The sequence below is a fragment of the Vitis riparia genome, chromosome 6, assembly GCF_004353265.1.
Source record: "Vitis riparia cultivar Riparia Gloire de Montpellier isolate 1030 chromosome 6, EGFV_Vit.rip_1.0, whole genome shotgun sequence".
Classification (NCBI taxonomy): Eukaryota; Viridiplantae; Streptophyta; class Magnoliopsida; order Vitales; family Vitaceae; genus Vitis; species Vitis riparia.
The window spans coordinates 8940418-8959249 of record NC_048436.1 but is presented as its reverse complement, the minus strand read 5'-3'; the positions used below and the strand labels follow the sequence as shown (position 1 = coordinate 8959249).

General features: G+C 35.0%; 1 protein-coding gene and 1 long non-coding RNA gene across 2 annotated transcripts; both read left to right on the top strand.

Moving 5' to 3' along the window:
• Positions 1-12280: 12280 nt before the first annotated feature.
• On the top strand, positions 12281-13024 carry LOC117915883. Its single transcript, XR_004651469.1, has 2 exons — positions 12281-12658; positions 12780-13024. It is a non-coding gene; the product is annotated as an uncharacterized LOC117915883 (long non-coding RNA).
• Positions 13025-16823: 3799 nt separating this feature from the next.
• On the top strand, positions 16824-18545 carry LOC117916693 (pentatricopeptide repeat-containing protein At1g26460, mitochondrial-like). Its single transcript, XM_034832840.1, has 2 exons — positions 16824-17788; positions 17892-18545. Exons 1-2 carry the CDS (start codon positions 17540-17542, stop codon positions 18333-18335), a joined length of 693 nt encoding a protein of 230 aa, XP_034688731.1. The 5' UTR covers positions 16824-17539; the 3' UTR covers positions 18336-18545.
• Positions 18546-18832: the final 287 nt, after the last annotated feature.

Here is an 18832-nt window from a genome sequence, read left to right as displayed (position 1 = left end):
GGAGAGTTTAAACATTTTTTTTTCTCTTATATTATTTGGGCTAAAAGTCAAAAAAAGTTCTTCGTGCTATAATCAAATCAAATAACAAAAGATAAATATAAAATTAATTCAATAAAACAAACACCGACACCTAAAAATATATCCATGACACTATTTGATTAGTAGTGTCTTTTTTATAGATACTAAAAAAATATACTTTTTCATCATAATCAAATCATATACCTTTTTTATATTTGTGTTTAAAAAAGGTAAATTAACAAAAGATGAATATAAAATTAATTGAGTTAAACAAATAACAAGACCTAAAAATATATACATGATACTATCTAATTTGTAATATTTTTTTGATAGCTATGAGAAAAGTATAGTTTTGTATTATAATAAGATCAAATAGCTTTTATATTTGTTTTTAAAAAGGGTAAATTAACAAAAGATGGATATAAACTTCTTAAATTTTCAAATTTAAAGATAGGGATGGCAACAAGACGAGTTCAGAACGATTTGCCCTCATCCTAACCTTATCTTATTTATTCAAAATAATTCTCATGTCTGTCACATTAAAAATATTAAACGGATGGGACAGATACCCATCCCATCCCGTTTTACTTATTTTTGAAATTTTTTTAATTATATTAAAATATATATATTTTTTATAAATAATTAAATTATTATAATTTTTTATCATTTATTTTATTAAAAATTATTTTATTATTTTTATTATTATCTATATATTAAAAATAAGAAAATAAAAATAAAAATAAATTTTATATATAAACGGAGTAGGATAGGATGAGGTGAGACAAGATAATACCTAAACCCACTTTGAACTTGTTTCAAAAATTTTTTTTAAAAAAAAAAAAGAAATCTTAAACCATTCACAACCCGCTTATTTAATGTAACGAGACGGGATACTTACCCGAAAAACTATCCTTATTTAAGTACTGCAAATGGCTCCACATATTACAAATTCTTGGCAAGGGGCATGAGAAGAATGTCAAGTCCCCAAGCTTAAATAAATTGATGCGACTCTTAAGGTTGAAACTCGTTGCTGATCAAAAGAAGGGGGAGGAAATCCCATTTTTCTCCCTAAGCTTATTCATTGGAAATATTATAAAAATCTCCATTCAATTTACTCACTCATTCACTTCTTTTCTTCTCTCCCCTTCGATGCAAGATAACCCTCATTGATTTCTATCAATGTCTTTCATGGATAACATTTCTACATTTTAACATTATTTTTTGGTTGATTTGTTTTCTCTGATCTTATAAGTGTTTTTTTTTAATAATTTGTGTGTGGACCAATTAAAATTAGTTAGAAATTTCTGTATTTTAAAATTACTAATCTTTATATAATGAAAAAAAATAAGTAAAATAAATTTGATGAAATATATAAAACAAATTATTAATTTTAAATCTATTTTTTATTTTTCTTTATTTTTTTTTTCTTTCATATTTCCTTAGAATTTTCCCTTAAATTTTTTGGAAATCAAACATATTCTTAATAATTTGTCAATAATGCTATACGAGCTTTTAACTTTTAAGTGTAAAATTATACCTTTTAAAACTTTACAAATGACATACTAGTAAGTAAATTTTGTATTTTTTATTTTATTTTATTTATTTATTTATTTATTTTTGTGATTGAAAAGTAAAGCTATTTCCATTAGGACACACTACATTTGGTGTATGAGTTTTAATCAAAATTGACCCATGAGAAAGTGTTTTTTCGGGTATGTAGGTGGGAGTATCTAAGGATGGGAGAAATGAGGTACGGAGGAAGAGGGGAAAGTTGACAACAATTAAAAAAACAAAGAAACAAAAAGAAAAAGGGTGGAGATTAAGCAATTAAAATAAACATAACACTTAAAATATACTTAATTATTACTTTAAGTATTAAAGTTGTTTGATAAAATTAATTAAAGATATGATGGCTCTGAATGCCAAGCTAACCAATGGCTCTGAATGTCTGACTGTGAACGATGACTCTGAACGACAAACTGAAGATATTATGGCTTTGAATTCCAAGCTGACTAATGGCTCTAAATGTCGAACTGAAGATATGATAGCTCTGAATGCCAAGCGACCAATGGCTCTGAATGCCTAACTGTGAACGACGACTCTAAATGTCAAACTGTGGAAATGGTGGCTCTGAACGCCAAACTAAAAAAAAAATGGTGGCTCTAAACGCCATAACTGAGGAAAGATGGTGGCTCTGAACGCCAATCGAAAGAAAGACATGATGACTCTGAATGCCGAAATGAAGACATGGCTCTAAACGCCGAACTAAAAAAAAAAACTAATAACACCAAATACTAAAGACGAAGCTCTGAATGCCTAAACTGAACTAACAGCTCTGAACGCTAGGAACGTAGCTTTGAACATCGAAAAAGTGGCAATGAATGCCCAATCGTGATAGGATGATGGCTCTGAACGCCAAACTAAAGAAAGACACGACGACTCTGAATGTCGAACTAAAAACAAACAAAGGCTCTGAACTCCAAACTAAAAAAAAAACTGATAACACTGAATACTAGAAATGAGGCTCTAAATGCCCAAACTGAATTGACAGCTCTGAATGTAGCTTTGAACACCGAAAAGGTGGCGATGAATGACCGATCGTGATAGGATGATGGCTCTAAACGCTAAACTATGAAGGGAAAATGACTTTAAATGCCAAATTGGAAATACAGCTCTGAATGCCAAACTGTGAACGATGACTCTGAACGTTAAACTGTGAACGACGACTCTAAATGTCAAATTGTGAACGACGGCTTTGAATGCCAAACTGTGAATGACGGTTCTGAATGCCAAACTGTGAATGACGACTCTAAACACCAAACTATGAACGGCGGCTTTGAATGTCAAACTGTGGATGACGGCTCTGAACGCCAAACTGTGAACGATGACTCTGAACTCCAAACTGTGAACGACGGCTCTGAACTCTAAACTGTGAACAGCGACTCTGAACGCCAAATTGTGAACGATGGCTCCGAATGCCAAAATGTGAACAACGGCTCTGAACGCCAAACTGTGGAGAGATGGTGGCTCTAAATGCCTGATTGTAGATGCGGCTCTGAATGCCAAACTGTGGACGACGACTCTGAATGCCAAACTGTGAACAATGGATCTGAACGCCAAATTGAAAAGGAGGCGGTGGCTCTGAACGCAAAACTGTAATGAGATGATGACTTTGAACACTAAAACTAAGGAGATATGGTAGCTCTGAACGCCAAACTGAAAAAAGATTGTGGCTCTAAATGCCCAACTGTGAACTGATGGCTATGAATGTCAAGCTAATTGAGAAGACATGGTGGCTTTAAACGCCAAGTTGAGAATGACGACTCTGAACGTCATAACTGAGAATGGATGGTGGCTCTAAATGTCAAAGTAAAAAGAGACGGTGGTTCTGAACGTCGAACTATAAGGAAATGAACGACGGCTCTGAACGTCAAACTAAAAATATGGCTTTGAACGCCAAAATGAAGATGCAGCTCTGAACGCCAAATTGAAAATGAGGTATGATGGCTATGAATGTAGAACTAGAAACAAACGACGACTTTGAACGCCAAAATGAAAAAAAGACGGTGGCTTTGAACACCAAAATGAAATGAGATGGTGACTCTGAACACCAAAATTGAAAATGAGGCGATGGCTCTAAACGGCAAGTTGTAATGAGATGATGACTCTGAACACCAAAATGAGAAAAAATTGTGGCTTTGAACGCCAAAACTGAGAGGAGATGGTGGCTCTAAATGCCAAACTGTAATGAGATGGTGGCTCTGAACGCTAAATTGAAAAGGAATGGTGGCTCTGAATGCCCAACTGTGAACTGATAACTATGAGTGTCAAGCTGAGAGAGACGACTCTGAACGTCGTAACTGAGAAGATATGATGGCTCTGAACGCCAAGTTGAGAATGACGACTCTGAACGTCATAACTGAGAAGGGATGGTGGCTCTAAATGCCAAACTAAAAAAAGATGGTGGCTCTGAACACCAAACTGAAGAAGATGAAGGCTTTGAACTTCAAACTGTGCAGGGATAGTGACTTTGAACGTTAAGCTGGAGATGCAACTCTGAACGCCAAATTGAAGAAGATGAAGGCTCTGAACGCCATAACTGAGAACTGACATCTCTAAATGTCAAACTGAGAAAGACAACTTTGAACATCGTAACTGAGAAAAGATGATGGCTCTGAACGTCGAGCTGTAAGGAGATGGTGGCTCTGAACGCCATAACTGAGAACTAACATCTCTGAATGTCAAACCAAGCAGGACGACTCTGAATTCGTAACTGAGAAGATATGGCAGCTTTGAACGCCGAGCTGTAAAAAGATGGTGGCTCTGAACGTCGTAACTAAAAAGGGATGGTGGCTCTAAATGCCAAACTATAGACGACGGCTTTGAATGCCAAATTGTGAACGATGGCTTTGAACGCCAAACCGTGGAGAAATGGTGGCTCTGAACGCTTGATGGTGAACGAATGGTGGCTCTGAATGCCTGATTGAGAACATGGCTCTGAATACCAAGCTACGAGGAAATGGCAACTCTAAATGTCGAACTAGAAGGAGATGATGACTCTGAACGCCATAGCTACGAGGAAATGATGAGGGGGGAATATGCCCCAGTGTAGCGTGTTGCCACAACTCTCAATCCACTGGAAGGGTCTGAAAGAGGCTCCCTAAGTCTCAAAAGATGCTCCGCTAGTGAGTCGGAATGGTCAAATCGACTATAAATATGGCCTCACAACCCATCTGACTAAATTGCGAGGCCTGACGAAGTGCCACAATAAGTCGAACGTCTCTAACTCAAAATGTTGTGCTAGAGGAATCTATCGTCATCTCAAATGAATGATCCAATGGGGAGTCTCAAGAGAATAGTTCGTCGGGGTAACTACCATGACCTCAACACAAAAATCTACTGAAAAGTCATGGATAGTGAGGCAATCAAAACCCAGAAGGTTGTACTCCTCTAGAAACTCATCTCGGCCAAAATCACCAAAACTGTGACCAATAATGCAAAGAAATATCCCTAGTATGAGTAATGAAGACTGTAACAGGTTTGTGGGAAAACAATCATCTCCACAGCTAAAAAAGGGAAATATGCCCTAGGATAGCGACTAGGGCATCCGGTCTGTCCTGATAACTCGAGAATAACTCAATGGGGATGTATAAAAGATCTGACATGTACTCTATTGAAATGATTATATGGGAGTCCATGCGCCTAAGATAACTCCATCATAGAATAACGACAATATCAGAAAGTATGAGTCTAACTGAATGATTCAAGAAATGTTCCACTAGGGAATCATCGTAAAATAAAAACAGATCATCAACTCAACATGTATCTCGTAAATGGGGATGAGCAAATCAATGGAGATATAAAAATCTCAACCAAAACAAAAATATGCCCCAGTATTGGAATTTTGGAAATTGGAAATTAAATTCGGAAATTGAAATTTTGAAGAATTATTTAAAAATCGAAGTTTTAAAAATTAAATTTGAGAATATGTTTTTTATTTATTTATTCACTTGGTTCAAACTCTTAATGCAATTCTTCTGCTCTTAAACCATTTTCCCCACAAAATTTGCAGTTTCCAAATTTGTTTCCTAGAAGTATAATTTAATACTTTCCAACAACAATAGAATCATATTGATCGAACTACAGCAACAACTAAACATCAAATGCAAACAAATCATCGAATCTCACACACACATTGCCATAATAAGCTCAATTGAGTGGATGATTCTAGCTTTTTCGGGTCTAAAATGATCGATATTCGCCAAGATCCGAAATTCCAAACAATCAAACGCAAAACTCCATTTAGATAAATCTACTAAGAGTCACAATGGAGTTAGATAAATCCCTCAACCAAAGTTCCCAAGGTGGCTTAGAAAAGATAAGCTATACGAGTAGTAATGGGCCACCAGGGACTTGCTATAAAGTATCGAACAAATACCTAATAGGACATGTGCTAGGAGGACAAAATGGAGGGTCTACACCAACATTGTGCTTCAGGCGTTGTTAGAAGTGAAAGATGGGGCTTGGAGCTTCATAGTCTCAACCTCAATCATTGGGGAAGAAGAAGATGAGTACTGTAACAGGAAGGAAATTGTATTCATAAAAATCACCAAATCAGCTCCAAAAATTTCTTCCCTGATATAATGAACATTGTACTCACTATTGCCATAAGGTTAAAAATATCTCAAGACACCTAAAGTCACCGTAAATGAAAATTGCTTTAACAAGAAATTTGAAGTTGCTATATAAGTGAAAGTTGCTATAAATAAGTGTTGATTTGAGCCACACATTGCACAAATAACCCAACCCACAAGAAATCATTCTACAAAGCCAAACAAAGGCATCAATTTCTCATATTCTTCAAAACATAGAAATAATCCATTTTCAATTGCAAATGCAAGGTTTTTCTTCAAACTTAAAATATGGAAATTAGAAACACAAATAGAAAGAAGCAGAATTGAGAAAAAAAGAACCTGAATTTTTAAATCGAGAAAAACTTGAAAGCCAAGGAATTGAAGAACTGCTGATACTAATCTTGTTTTCTTCATTAGCCTCATAGTTGTGCTTATTAATTAGGGTTTTTATTGTAGGGATGAAGAGGAAAAATGAAGAAGAGGTTTTCCGTTAGGATTTATATTAGTTAGACATGTACAAAGGGAAGGGCAAAATAAAGAAGATGAGAAAGTGAATAGAGGCCCAAAGGGTTTAGACACAAAAACTGAACGAAGAAAGTCCTGCAATTAAGTTGTTCTTTTTATTTTTGGTTTTTTTTTTCCACATGTGAAGGTTGACCTGACATAAAAAGGAGGGCATATTGGGCATTAAAAAATAGCTCAGCCCAAAGTGCATGAAACCCATATTATTTTTGGGATTAGAATAGTTATATTAAAAAAAAAATCAAAAGTTGGTTTCCAATCTAATAATATTTTGATATTACCAACCCCAAACACAAGTTTCCCAAGTTTGAATACTGGTGATAGTTGTCTCCCACGAGTTCCTGTTTCATCTTCAGATCTTGGGTCAAATAAGGGCTTAAAGAAGAGGAGCCCACTAATAATGAAAACCTAACCATCTAAGCTCACAAAGGAAAGAGGAGGTTGAGGAAAAAGGGTCTTAGGTTTCCTACGGTTCAAGTAACTGAACCAAGGGCCTTGGCCCATCGCTTGGGAAGCCCATTTCATGGAAAGAAGCAAGCCCGTAATGAAGAAAGGACGAGCCCAATTTGGGAAAAGAGAGAGCAAGACCTTCACCTTGTGATAGCTGAAGGTGCATTCGGTCTCAGGCCTGGTGTAGAGGAAGCCTAAATAGAGGGTGCAATTTTAGGTCATTTTCTTCTTCAAAAGAAGGGAGCACAGTTTACACAATAGTAAGGGCCCTCTACGAATCTTTTTAAAGTAGGTCTTCGTCCCCAAATTATAAGGGCACAGAGGTTTGCTTTGCGAAGGATTGAGGTGACGTTAAAGGACAAGCTAAAGCTATTGAATGGGCTACTCCAGGTGACGCGAGGCGGCAGGTGAAAAGTTGGCCTCCGTGTTTCAGATTCTTGATTGTGGCAAGGAAAAATGATCTGATCTTTGAAAAGACTTCCGTGGAGATCTTTGTGAGCGAATGCGGGTTGGGTTTAACGAAAAGAAGAGAGTCGAATGGTAGTAATTGAAAGACTCCAACTTTCGTAGGGAGTGGGGAGGCGAGGGTTTCTTACCTTGTGGTTTGTCAATATGTTCTTCTAACTTTGGAACCTCCGTTGAGGATTGTTGCTTAGGTGGGGCTTTTGATTCTAATTTTCTACCTCCCTCTTCCTTTTCTGCTTCTCACTGTGTTGGGCATCACCCTTCCTTGTCTAATCCGGTCGAGTCCAACCTTATCACACAGACTCTAAACCAAAAGAAAGTATTGGGTGCTGAATCTATCCCTAATGTTGGCGTTCCCTCTGTTGTTGGTATGGAAGTCCCTGTCGTGGTCAATAATCAAGAGCTAAACGACCATTCTTTTCTTGGGTCTTCACTCTACAACCCTAGTGAGCCTTTTTTTCTTAGGGAATGGTCGTTCCCAATATCTAGAGGTCTCTCCATTGGAAGGTTTTCAGGTAGAGGGTCTTTCACCTAGTAAAATGGTCAAGGTACATTCGATTCTAGAGTCCGTGGAAATCAGACTTATCAAAGGCAGTGAAAAAGGGCTCTCTGAGAACAAAATCAGTGGTGGTTTTTCTGTAAAGGTTTATCCTAGAAGGAAGAATAAGCCTTTTTGTGGACCCAATGGGTTGTTTTAGGTCAGATTTGGTAACTAGAAAGGCTCTCATTGTTTTTTATGAAGATCATAAGTTGGAATATTAGAGGGTTGGGATCCAGGAAGAAAAGAAAGACAGTAACAAGCTTTTCAAATTTGTAATTCCAGAAATTGTCATGCTCTAGGAAACAAAGAGGGAGACTTGCAATAGAAGGTTTGTGGCCAGCGTATGGAGTGGAAGAACCAAGGAGTGGGCTGTCCATCCAATTTGTGGGACCTCAGGAGGTTTTGTGATTAACTGGGATTCAAGTAAATTCAAATGTTTAGAGGTGTTTTAGGATCCTTTTCAGTGATTGTTTAGTTGTGCTCTGAGGGAGAGGGTACTTTTTGGTTAACTTCAGTCCATGATCCAAGGAATTCTAATTTGAGGAAGGATCTTTGGGTGGAGCTTCAAGACCTCTTTGGTCTAACATATCCAAAGTGGTGTGTAGGTGAGGACTTTAATGTCATAGGAAGAATTCTGGAGAAAATGGGTGGTTCTAGGATAACCCCAAGCATAAGGTGTTTTGATGAGTTCATAAGAGAAAAATGAGCTAATAGATGCCCCTCTTAGAAGCACGACTTTTACTTGGTCAAATATGCAAGCTTCTCCTTTTTGTAAAATGTTGGATAGATTCTTGTTTTCAAATGAATGAGATATTTTCTTCCCTTAAAGTCGTCAAGAAGCACTTCCTAGATGGATTTTGGATGATAAGCCAATTAGTTTGGACACAAACCCTTTAAATGGGGCCCAACTCTTTTTAGATTTGAGAATAGGTGGCTGCTCTATCTTGATTTTAAGGAAAGATTTAGATGCTAGTGGCAGAAATGTCAAGATGATGGTTGGGAAGGTTATAGATTTATGAGGAAACTAAAGTTTGTTAAAGCTAAGTTGAAGGAGTGGAATAGAGGGTTGTTTGGTGATTTAAGAGATTTACAGATTTATGAATCCCGATCTCTCCATTTTGAGAGCCTTAAGAAAGAGGGAGCTAAAGGATTTATTGTTAAAGGAAAAGGTTTATTGGAGGCAAAAATCTAGGGTTTCTTTCATAGAGTTGCCAATGGGAGATGAAAAAGGAAAATCGTAAATTCCTTGGTGTCTAAAGGAAAATTCTAGACAAGGAAATTTTATAAGTTGGGACGTGGTGTGTAGACTAATGGAGTTTAAAGGGTTGGGAATAGAGAAGACGACTTTAAGAAATTGTGCTCTCTCAGGGATGTGGCTTTGGAGGTTCCCTAGGAAAATTCTAGTATGTGACATCATGTGATTTCAAGCATTTATGGGACACACACTAATGGATGGGACACCAACATTAAAGTTAGATGGTCACACAAATCTCCTTGGAAGGCTATTGTTCAAGTCTTTAAGGACTTCTCCTCTTACATATGTCTTGTGGTAAGGAATGAGGAAAGAATCCGATTCTAGGAAGGTTTATGGTGGGGAGATCAACCTTTGAGCTCACAATTTGTAGGCCTTTACAAAGTTATTTTAGTGAGAAGTATTTTCATCTCTAGTGTCCTTGGAAATTCCTATCATTCTTAGAATCTTAATTTCCAACACAAGCTCACTGATTTAGAAATTAAACTCCTTGAAAGACTCATGTCTTCACTTAATTTTGTGTACTTGTCTTTTTTCTATCAAAGACTCGAGAGTTTTGTCCTTATCCTCCGCTAGCCCATTTTCAATAAAATCCTTTTTCATGGTCTTGTCCAAAGTTTCTATTCCAATTTCGCTCATTTCGACTAATTTTGTTTGGAAATCAAAAGCCCTATCAAAGGTCAAGGCCTTTATGTGGGTATTGGTGCATAAGAAGGTTAATACCAGTGACATGTTACAAGTGAGAAGACTCTACAAATCTCTTAGTCCTCATTGGTGCATTTTATGCAAAGAGAGTAGAGAATCCATTGATCATTTTTTCTACATTGCCCAATAACATTAGGGCTTTGGCATATGCTCTTCAGTGTTGCTAGGATTGGGTTCCTTCAAGGAGTATTGGAGATATGATGATTATTCCATTTAGAGGCTTGGGGAATTCAATTAGAGGCAAGACGCTTTGGTATATTGCATGCATCATTGTATTATGGGTTGTGTGGGAAGAGAGAAATGTTAGGATTTTTGAGAAAAAGTATAGAATAGAAGGGATGTTATGAGATTTTATTCATTTCTACTCTTTTTGGGTTTCTTATACTGTTGCTTTTAGAGGAATTCCCCTTAATGTTATTCTACTTAGTTGACTTTCGGTTTGTAATTAGAAAGGGGTACATAACTTTTGAGTGAGTTTGGTTTTGATTTTTGAGAGTTTTTGTACATGCTTTTATAAGTATTTCTCCTTGTACCGTGGAGGGTATACTTTTACTTCGATCACGTTTTGTACTTTGAGGGAAAGACGTCTCATCCTTCTCTTCATCTTTATTATTATCAATATATTTTCTATCCTTTATGTTTGCAAATTGTTTATTAAAAATACAAATAATTTTGATTTTTAAAAAATTTTAATTCAATAAAAATTTGCTTTCCATTTCATGTTTGAAAAAAAAATATGATCTTCTTGAATTCTTAAAAAATGGATAAGTCATATGTTTGGGAAGTGTGAGGCCTATAGTTGAATTCGTTTGAGTAGCTCTCCCAAATAGGTTTAAAATATTTTAGAAATTAGGAAGCTTAAAATTACAACAACTTCTTATAATAGGAAATTTTATCATAAAAGACTTTCTAAATTGCTAAATGGACTTGGATAATGAACAACTACTAACTTTGACTACAAAAAATTCAAATTTTCAAATATTACAAAAATACCTTGTTCTTTGTGGATAAACCTTAAGGGGTACATCTCCTTTGTAGCATTTATATGCATACTTGATTTATCATCTGCCTTTACCTTAGTTTACCAGCTGATCACCTCTTTCTACTAATGACAACAATTTGGTAAGGGTGGATCACTAGTGTTCACTTGAAGCCTCTCTTAGTAACATTGGCAATATATTCCCAATATACAGTTAATATTTCTAGTGCATCTCCCCATTTTATTTTTACTGGAGCTATTATTGATCATTTTATGCATTGAATTATTAGCTATGTTTTGGGTACTATGTTGATATAATAATGTCCAAGGATCCTAATACTATGGGTGCTTGATATCCCAAAATTAAATGGGCAATTAAAAAATATGTTTGAAATATGAATTTAGAAGATACATCCTAGGATGGAAGAGTGACAATATAAGGAGGATTGAATAAGAAGTACTTGCATTTGTTAGAATTTATGGGCAACGCCATTCGATTATGTGCAAGATATTGGATTTTTCTTTAGGGACTTAATGGACTAGGATTTTTTGGTATATTTGTCTAAAGTTAAAGCAATTTCTGGAGTGTTCATTAAAAATGTGAAGAAGATTAAGGTGGTGTTTGTTTTTTTACTTAATTCTAAATAGAACCTTAATGCTTAATAGTATTAAATATTAGGTCGTTTGTTTTTGTAGTATTTTATTTTTATTAAGTATTAAAAAATAAAGAAAAATCAATATGTTATTTTTTCTATTTAGAAAAAGTTATATATTTTGATTTTTTCTATTTAGTAAAAAGTTTAGAATAAGTCATAAAAAAATAGAAAAACAAACAACTTAAATTCTGAAAACCAATTGTTTTCAGCAAAAAGCCAAAAAAAAAAACACCACCTAAGTTGGACCAAGTATATTTGTGAATGGTGGTTCTTGGTCTAAAAGGATATGGACTTCTCTGATATATATATATTTTTTCCTAATCCAAGATTTATGAGAATGCAATTGTTTTCTGTACAAGAAATGGAACTTTATTTTTAACTTAAAAATATATGAAATAAATATTTTGATTTTCTATATAAAAAGATAAATTTTATTTTACATATATTTTCAAATAAGCGTGTGAAAATATACTCTTCCCATAAAAAGGAGTAATTGAAAATAAAAAAAATAAAAAGTAATATGAGGCATTTTAGGGACCTTTGAATGACTAAGGAAGAAAACCTACCTTCTCAGCTCTGCGTCCTTCTCTGACACCCTTTATTTTCCAAATTCTCGAATTCCTTAGATCAAGTTTTCCCAATTACTCAGAACGAGAATTTGGAATATCGGAAACCAAACACGACCCCTCTGGTAATTTGTATTTGTGTCCAATGAATGTGCCTTTGAATCATTCTTGGATCTTCATTGTTTTCTTATTTATATCCTTGAATCGTCTTCATCACAGAATGTAGCTATGAAGTAGCTTTAGAATCTGGCAACTTTTTGTGCTTGTTTCAATGTTCATCAAAATTTTCGAACATATTTTCATGAATCTTAGGGTTTTGTAGTTCGATTTGGGATACAAATGTACAACTTTTGAGTTAGCAATGGGAAAGGTACTTGGCAAATCTTAGGGTTTTGTTTTATTATGTTTCCCTGGTGGTTATGTTTATGTTTTGTTCTTTATTTTCCACAAAAATTTGATGTTCATTTATAGATTAAAGCTTGTAAATGTAGAACCACATTTTCGGAAGAGGGCGATGAAGATACTATGCAGGCAGATTATGTGCCCAATGACCGCCCAGCTTGTTGCTGCAGGTGGTTTTTGTGGTTGTAAATGATGTTTGCCTTACTCATCTGAGTGTACTGTCTTCCTATTCCTGTCCTTTTATCTCTTCATTTCAGCCCAGTTGTAAAACTCAAAAATTGATTGAATTTGCAGTTGGTTCGATATTGTTAACTTGTTAGCTTGCATGATTCGGTATATTGTTGACTCATAACTCCAATATGTTAGAATGTGTTCTTAATGAGAAGTAACACTTGTTGGGTTAAGAGTAGTAGTGTTGGCACTGCCATATAATTCTGGTGTTTTTCAGTAAACTTCAACGTTTAGGTCACTACTGACCATAGGAGAAAAAGAAAAGGATGGGTTCATAAGATTGGTGATTAGTGTAAAACTGACCCAAATTCTTATAGATATATTGGGTTTGATCTGTTATTTCAAAATTTGATACTTAAAAAGTATTGCAATTAAAATACAGAGATAACTAAACAAGGATAGGGAAGAAAGAAGATGATGAATTACAGCAGGTACTTATGACAGCTGCCATATCAAGATGTTCTCCTGGTGCAGCAACTTGTTGCTGTGCTGAGCTTCTAGGATATGCCTGCATGACTATACAATGAATCTGTTGGCTGATTCCTTCTCTGTTCACAGGTTTCTGGGTTCAAATTCACAAAATGCAAATTTATTTCTCTTCTATGATTTATTTTTTTAAATTTGAAGCTTTTGGTTATCTTTTAATAAGAATGTGTTTTTGAAATTAATTTGACTTGTCTTATTTAGGACTGATTGTGATGCTCACGCAAGTTGTTAATCAATTCAAGTGAAATTTTCTTATGAAGAAATATAGTAATTACCATTGAAGAAACACTTGTTTTCTCTGAGTTGGGTGGGTTAAATGAAGCCTTTTGAATCATTTGATCTAGGCTAAATCCATTTTGTCTTTAAGGAGTTTTATTAATGGTTGGTTGACAAGTTAATATCTTACACGAACTGTGTGTCCTGTTGTGAATTCCTTCTATTTGGATTGGTGACAACCTGTGTTATGTTGAGATCTTAGGTTGTGGTTTATTAGTGTACCTTTGGAGGGATGGGAAGTATTGTGTCTATGGGAAGCCCTCATCATTGCATTTGGGTTATGATGCTAAAGGTCATTTCTAGAAGAAAACTAGCCTAGTGGGTTGTGGACACAATTATTCATGCTGAATGGCGTCGCATAATGGGATTTACACCTTATATATTCAAGACTGCTGACTGGAGTTGAGATACTACCCACCCTTGGTCTATTGATGATGAGACTTCATTGTCTTCTCTTCTTGGTGAAACTCTTAGAAAGTTTTAATGAGATTGTTGGTTTTATATATCTCTATTCTCTTGAATGGTTAAATTTCAATATTTTCTCTTTTAGGTGGGACTTTTAGAGGGCTTTATCGAGAATTTAAGGTTTTCTCTATCTCTTTCTTCTCTATCTTCTTGTGTTTGCCTGTTTGTCCTGCTGCTCTAAATAACCCAATCTCAATTACTGAATCAGCTTCTCTTAATTACTGAGTGTAGACATTTGGAACTTACTGAGTTATCAACTTTAATTCTTGAGTCTATTATAAATAAACCTCTCTCTCTCTCTCTCTCTCTCTCTCTCTCTCTCTTTATATATATATATATATATATATATATATTTCATATAGAGTTTTCTCCTTGTCTCCTTCCACTGCAAGTCCCTGTCCCTGTTTCTTGAAAATTTAGAAAATTGTTGATGATCAGCTACAAGCCTGTTATACATATGAATTCCAATCAATGATCAAGTCTATCAAAGATTCATATGTGCAGTTTGATAGTGCTATCTCAAGGTATTAGGCATGTGGCTTGATGTTCCTACAGATGGTATCATCAGCAGACATGTGGAATTTAAATTCATGATCTTGCTGTTAATGCTGTTTTCTTCTGGAATGACATCCCTTTTGCTTGTTTAATGGTTTTCAATACATGTTTCTTGTGATTAAAATGTTCTCCTAGTTTTGAATGGTCTTTTTTCTTTATTGTTTGTTAATTTCCACATGTCACTAGCCAAAGTTGGCTATTATTTTTGAATAATTGTTATTGTTCTGTTAAGATTCATGGTAGAATGACTCCCTCATCCTGATGTAAATTGTTTGCTAGGAATTTCCATTTCCTTTTTTTCCTACACTAAAACTGTATTGTTGTGAGCTTCCACCGATTTTTGGGTAACAGTGAATCTAGCATTTGAACACATTGGTAAAACATTGTGGATGCTGCATAGGAACGATTTAGCAATTGTTTAATACCCATATCCTGGCTGGGTCACAGTATTTGATCCTTCTAGAAAATCTTCTTGGAAGATTAACCCATTATTGTAAATTTAAGCCATTACAATAATAATGACCATGTGATTTGATCCATAGCTTTCAGTTCTTACTCAGAAAAAAAAAAGAAAAAAAGGATGGGTTGAATGGCCAGAACTGTCATCTCCTTGAAGCAGATACTTCCCCCTCAATGTACTCCAAAAATGTTGTATTATGTCCCCACACAAGGTCATGTCCTGGGCTCTTTATAACACTTAATGCAGCCATTTTTTGTTCCTCGAAAATTTATTACTAGTTGCTAGTAAGTCATGGAACATTTATCAATTATTTTATAGGATAGTCACTCTGTGAATGATAACAATGCATAGCGCATCCAGTGTCATGTGTGAACTCCTTCCTTTTGGTTGCTTCTCGTCTGTTGGAACCAAACGAGCCAAGCTCAGCTACTCCAAAACTTATAATAATTTTTATCCCAATCATATCTGGGGAACGAAGTTTACTAGTCAGTGTCATTATGGAATAAATGCAGATTTCTCCTATTGTTATCCGTATGTGGTACTTGTCCACCAATGCTTGTTCTTTTTTTCCGTTAGTTTTGACGTATCAGAGCTTTTCATTCTTCCTTCACTAGTTTTTTTTATAACAGTTATATGCATCATTCATGCTTCAAATATGGGTATTCTAAATTTTGTGCGGATCCGTTGCTCATTGTAATTTATGCTAGGATGCATAGAAATAGCAAGTCCTGAAAATAAATTGTGTAATGATATGTTTGGTTGCTGAGAAATGGTAGGAAATAAAAATAGAAAGAAAATTGTATGATGATATGCATGGTTACTGAAAAATAGAAAGAAAATAAAAAAATAAAAAAATTGAGTAAAGATAAATTTGGTTCATGACAAATAGTGAAAAAATAATTAAAAACAAGGGTGGGAGTACAAATTAATAATAATAACTTTACCAAGACTAAACAAAAAGCGAGTTTTGGCATAAAATAGCTTTTAGGTTAAATACATTTTACCCTCTCAACCTTTGATGTTTTATATTTTGTCCCTCATATTTAGAGCTCAACATTTTCCCCTCTAAATTTATAATTTTATGAAGGGTTTGGAATTGGAGCAAAGTGTTGCTCTTTAACAAGTTTGGGGGTCAAAACATTGGATTTTGTATGTGTGGAATCAAAGTGTAAAACATGTTAATGGTTGAAAGGGTAAACTGTATTTTGTCCATAACTTTTTTATCTTAACAAATATTATCTCTAGGCATAGAATCGAACTTAGGTTCAAGTAGTCCTTTTTCTTGTTACATTGGAGCTAGTTATTAATTTTTTCTTTTAAAAAAATTAGGTTGAAACTGAATTTTGAAAATGCAGTTTCATATTTAAACTAATTTAGGCTTTAAATCCAATTGGTTTAGTTTTTATTAGTTTGGACATAATGAAACCAAAAATCAAATCAATTAGAAATGTAAATTATTTTGTGACAACATATTACTCGGTATGTAAATGTATATATACACACCCATAAATAATTTTTTATATTAAAATATTTGTTCTAAAATATGTTAGCAAAAAGTTTTAAAGTAATAATGTGTTTTTGTTACTAACCACTCTCTTAATAAAGAAATAAACTTTGATGACAAAGTAAATTGTCACAAAAGAGTAAGTCATTTTGGAAATAAATACTTTATTGTTCCAAAACCTTTTATAACCTGTGAAGAAGAAGATTTTATAACTGAGGTTATCACAGACTTACTAATTCTATCTTCTTACCTCAACGATGATGTAGTATTTTGGGACAATCTTGATGAAGGATATCAGAACTTGCAAAATGCGGCGGAATGATGACGCCAACAATCAGGACATTGAAGCAATAAATGTCTCCAACTATAAAAATTTAAAGCAATAGATATAGAAGTTGCAAAAAATCTGACATATTGACTATATAAAAGGGGGAATTGTGTTTTGGGCCCAGTTGGGCCCAAAAATTAACAAATGGTCCATATATGTTACAGAATTAATAGAAAGGTTATGAGATATTGAGTGACCTATATACCCTTCTAATTTCCAAGTCAGATTGCTGTAAATTAAAAGGGAGAATTGTGTTAAATGTGAAATGCCATGTCACCTTCGCTTCTGTCAGCACTCTCGATGAAACCTCTGAACTGAGCGGAGCTTATCAATGGCGTCCCAAATGGCGATCCTGTCCAGAGCCTGTAAAACCCTCCTCAAAACCCTAAACCACCACAACAATCCCTTTAAAGCTTCCATTTCCACCTTCACATTCCTCTCCCAGGAAGCCTAACTCGCCGAGCCCAGCCTTCCCCCGCCATCTCCCACTCCACTTCCTCCCAACCCCGCCTCAGGGAGCCCGCTCTACAATTATTTTTTACGGATGGACCTTTACTTTATTCATATCAGGATGCTGCAGACAGGAAAGGAATCTATGCCTGATGATGAGTCATATGAATTGGTTGTTGGTATGCTGTTTTTGACAGACCAGATTGATGTTGCCTTGAGATATGTTGATTTGACTTTGAAATCTGGTTATATGTTGTCAATGAGGGTTTTTGCTGAGTGTGTGAGAAATTGTGTTAACAAAGGCAGGCTGGATGCTTTGGTGTCTATTATAGAGAGGTGCAAGGTACATGACTAATTAGAATTTTTTTCTAGATCATTTGTGTTAGGAGGAACACTTTCTGGTTATGTTTCTGTTTCTGACATCGCTTCTCTGGAGTGTGTACCAGACAATGGATCAGAATAAAGCTCTTTCTCCCTCCTGGAACATGTGCATCTTCATTGCAGATATTGCGATGCAAGAGGATAATAGCAAGTTAGCTTTTTATGCCCTGGAATTCATGGCCAGATGGATTGCTCGAGGTGAGAATGCAAGGGGTCCTGTTCTACTCTCTGTGGATGAGGGGCTTGTTGTATCAGCACTTGAAACTGCTGGTAGGACTTACAGTTCTACTCTTCTAGATGCATCATGGGCGATCCTACGACGATCATTGCGTCAAAAGAAGGCACCTCAACCAGAATCTTATCTTGCAAAATATATGTCGATGCAGCATTGGGGAATTTGTAGAGAGCATTTAGCACTTTGCATGAGTTTGAAACCGCTTATAGGAACTCCCCCAAAGAAGCAAAAGAGGATATATTCTCACCTTTTACATCTTTACATCCATTGGTAATGGCAAGCTCCAAGAATGGTTTTGAAACTTTGGACACAGTTTGTCTTCTTATTTGTAAAAGTTTCTGTTCTCACAATTCATTTACTATAGTTGGTTGATTTTCCATAAAGTGATACTGAAATCTGATTAGGGTGTAGTTTATTTTTACTTTTATTGTTTTTAGTCGTTTAGGTTCAATTTAGATCACGAAAAGTAGAAGGGAAACTCAATTGGGAGAAAAAATGGAAAAGGAAGAAAAAAAAGCTTAAACTTCTCTAGCATACTTTTCCAATATTATTCTTCTTTTCTATAGAGAATAAAGAATTTAAGAATGTATAAGTTCTTAAATAATTTTCATTATATTTCAATTTTCATCAATTTTCTATGGAAAACCAGACTATTTTTTTTTCTTTCCCATAGCACTTTCCATGATCCAAACAAAGTCTTAATGAATCTGAAACTGGAACATAAAAAATATACACTTACCTTTATTTGTCAAAAAACAAACAGGCACACAT

Bases quoted from the DNA above. Each gene is read 5' to 3' on its own strand.
- LOC117916693 (XM_034832840.1), top strand. From the start codon at position 17,540: ATGGACCTTTACTTTATTCATATCAGGATGCTGCAGACAGGAAAGGAA. The intron at 17,789-17,891 runs GTACATGACTAA...AGTGTGTACCAG, and splicing joins CTATTATAGAGAGGTGCAAG to ACAATGGATCAGAATAAAGC.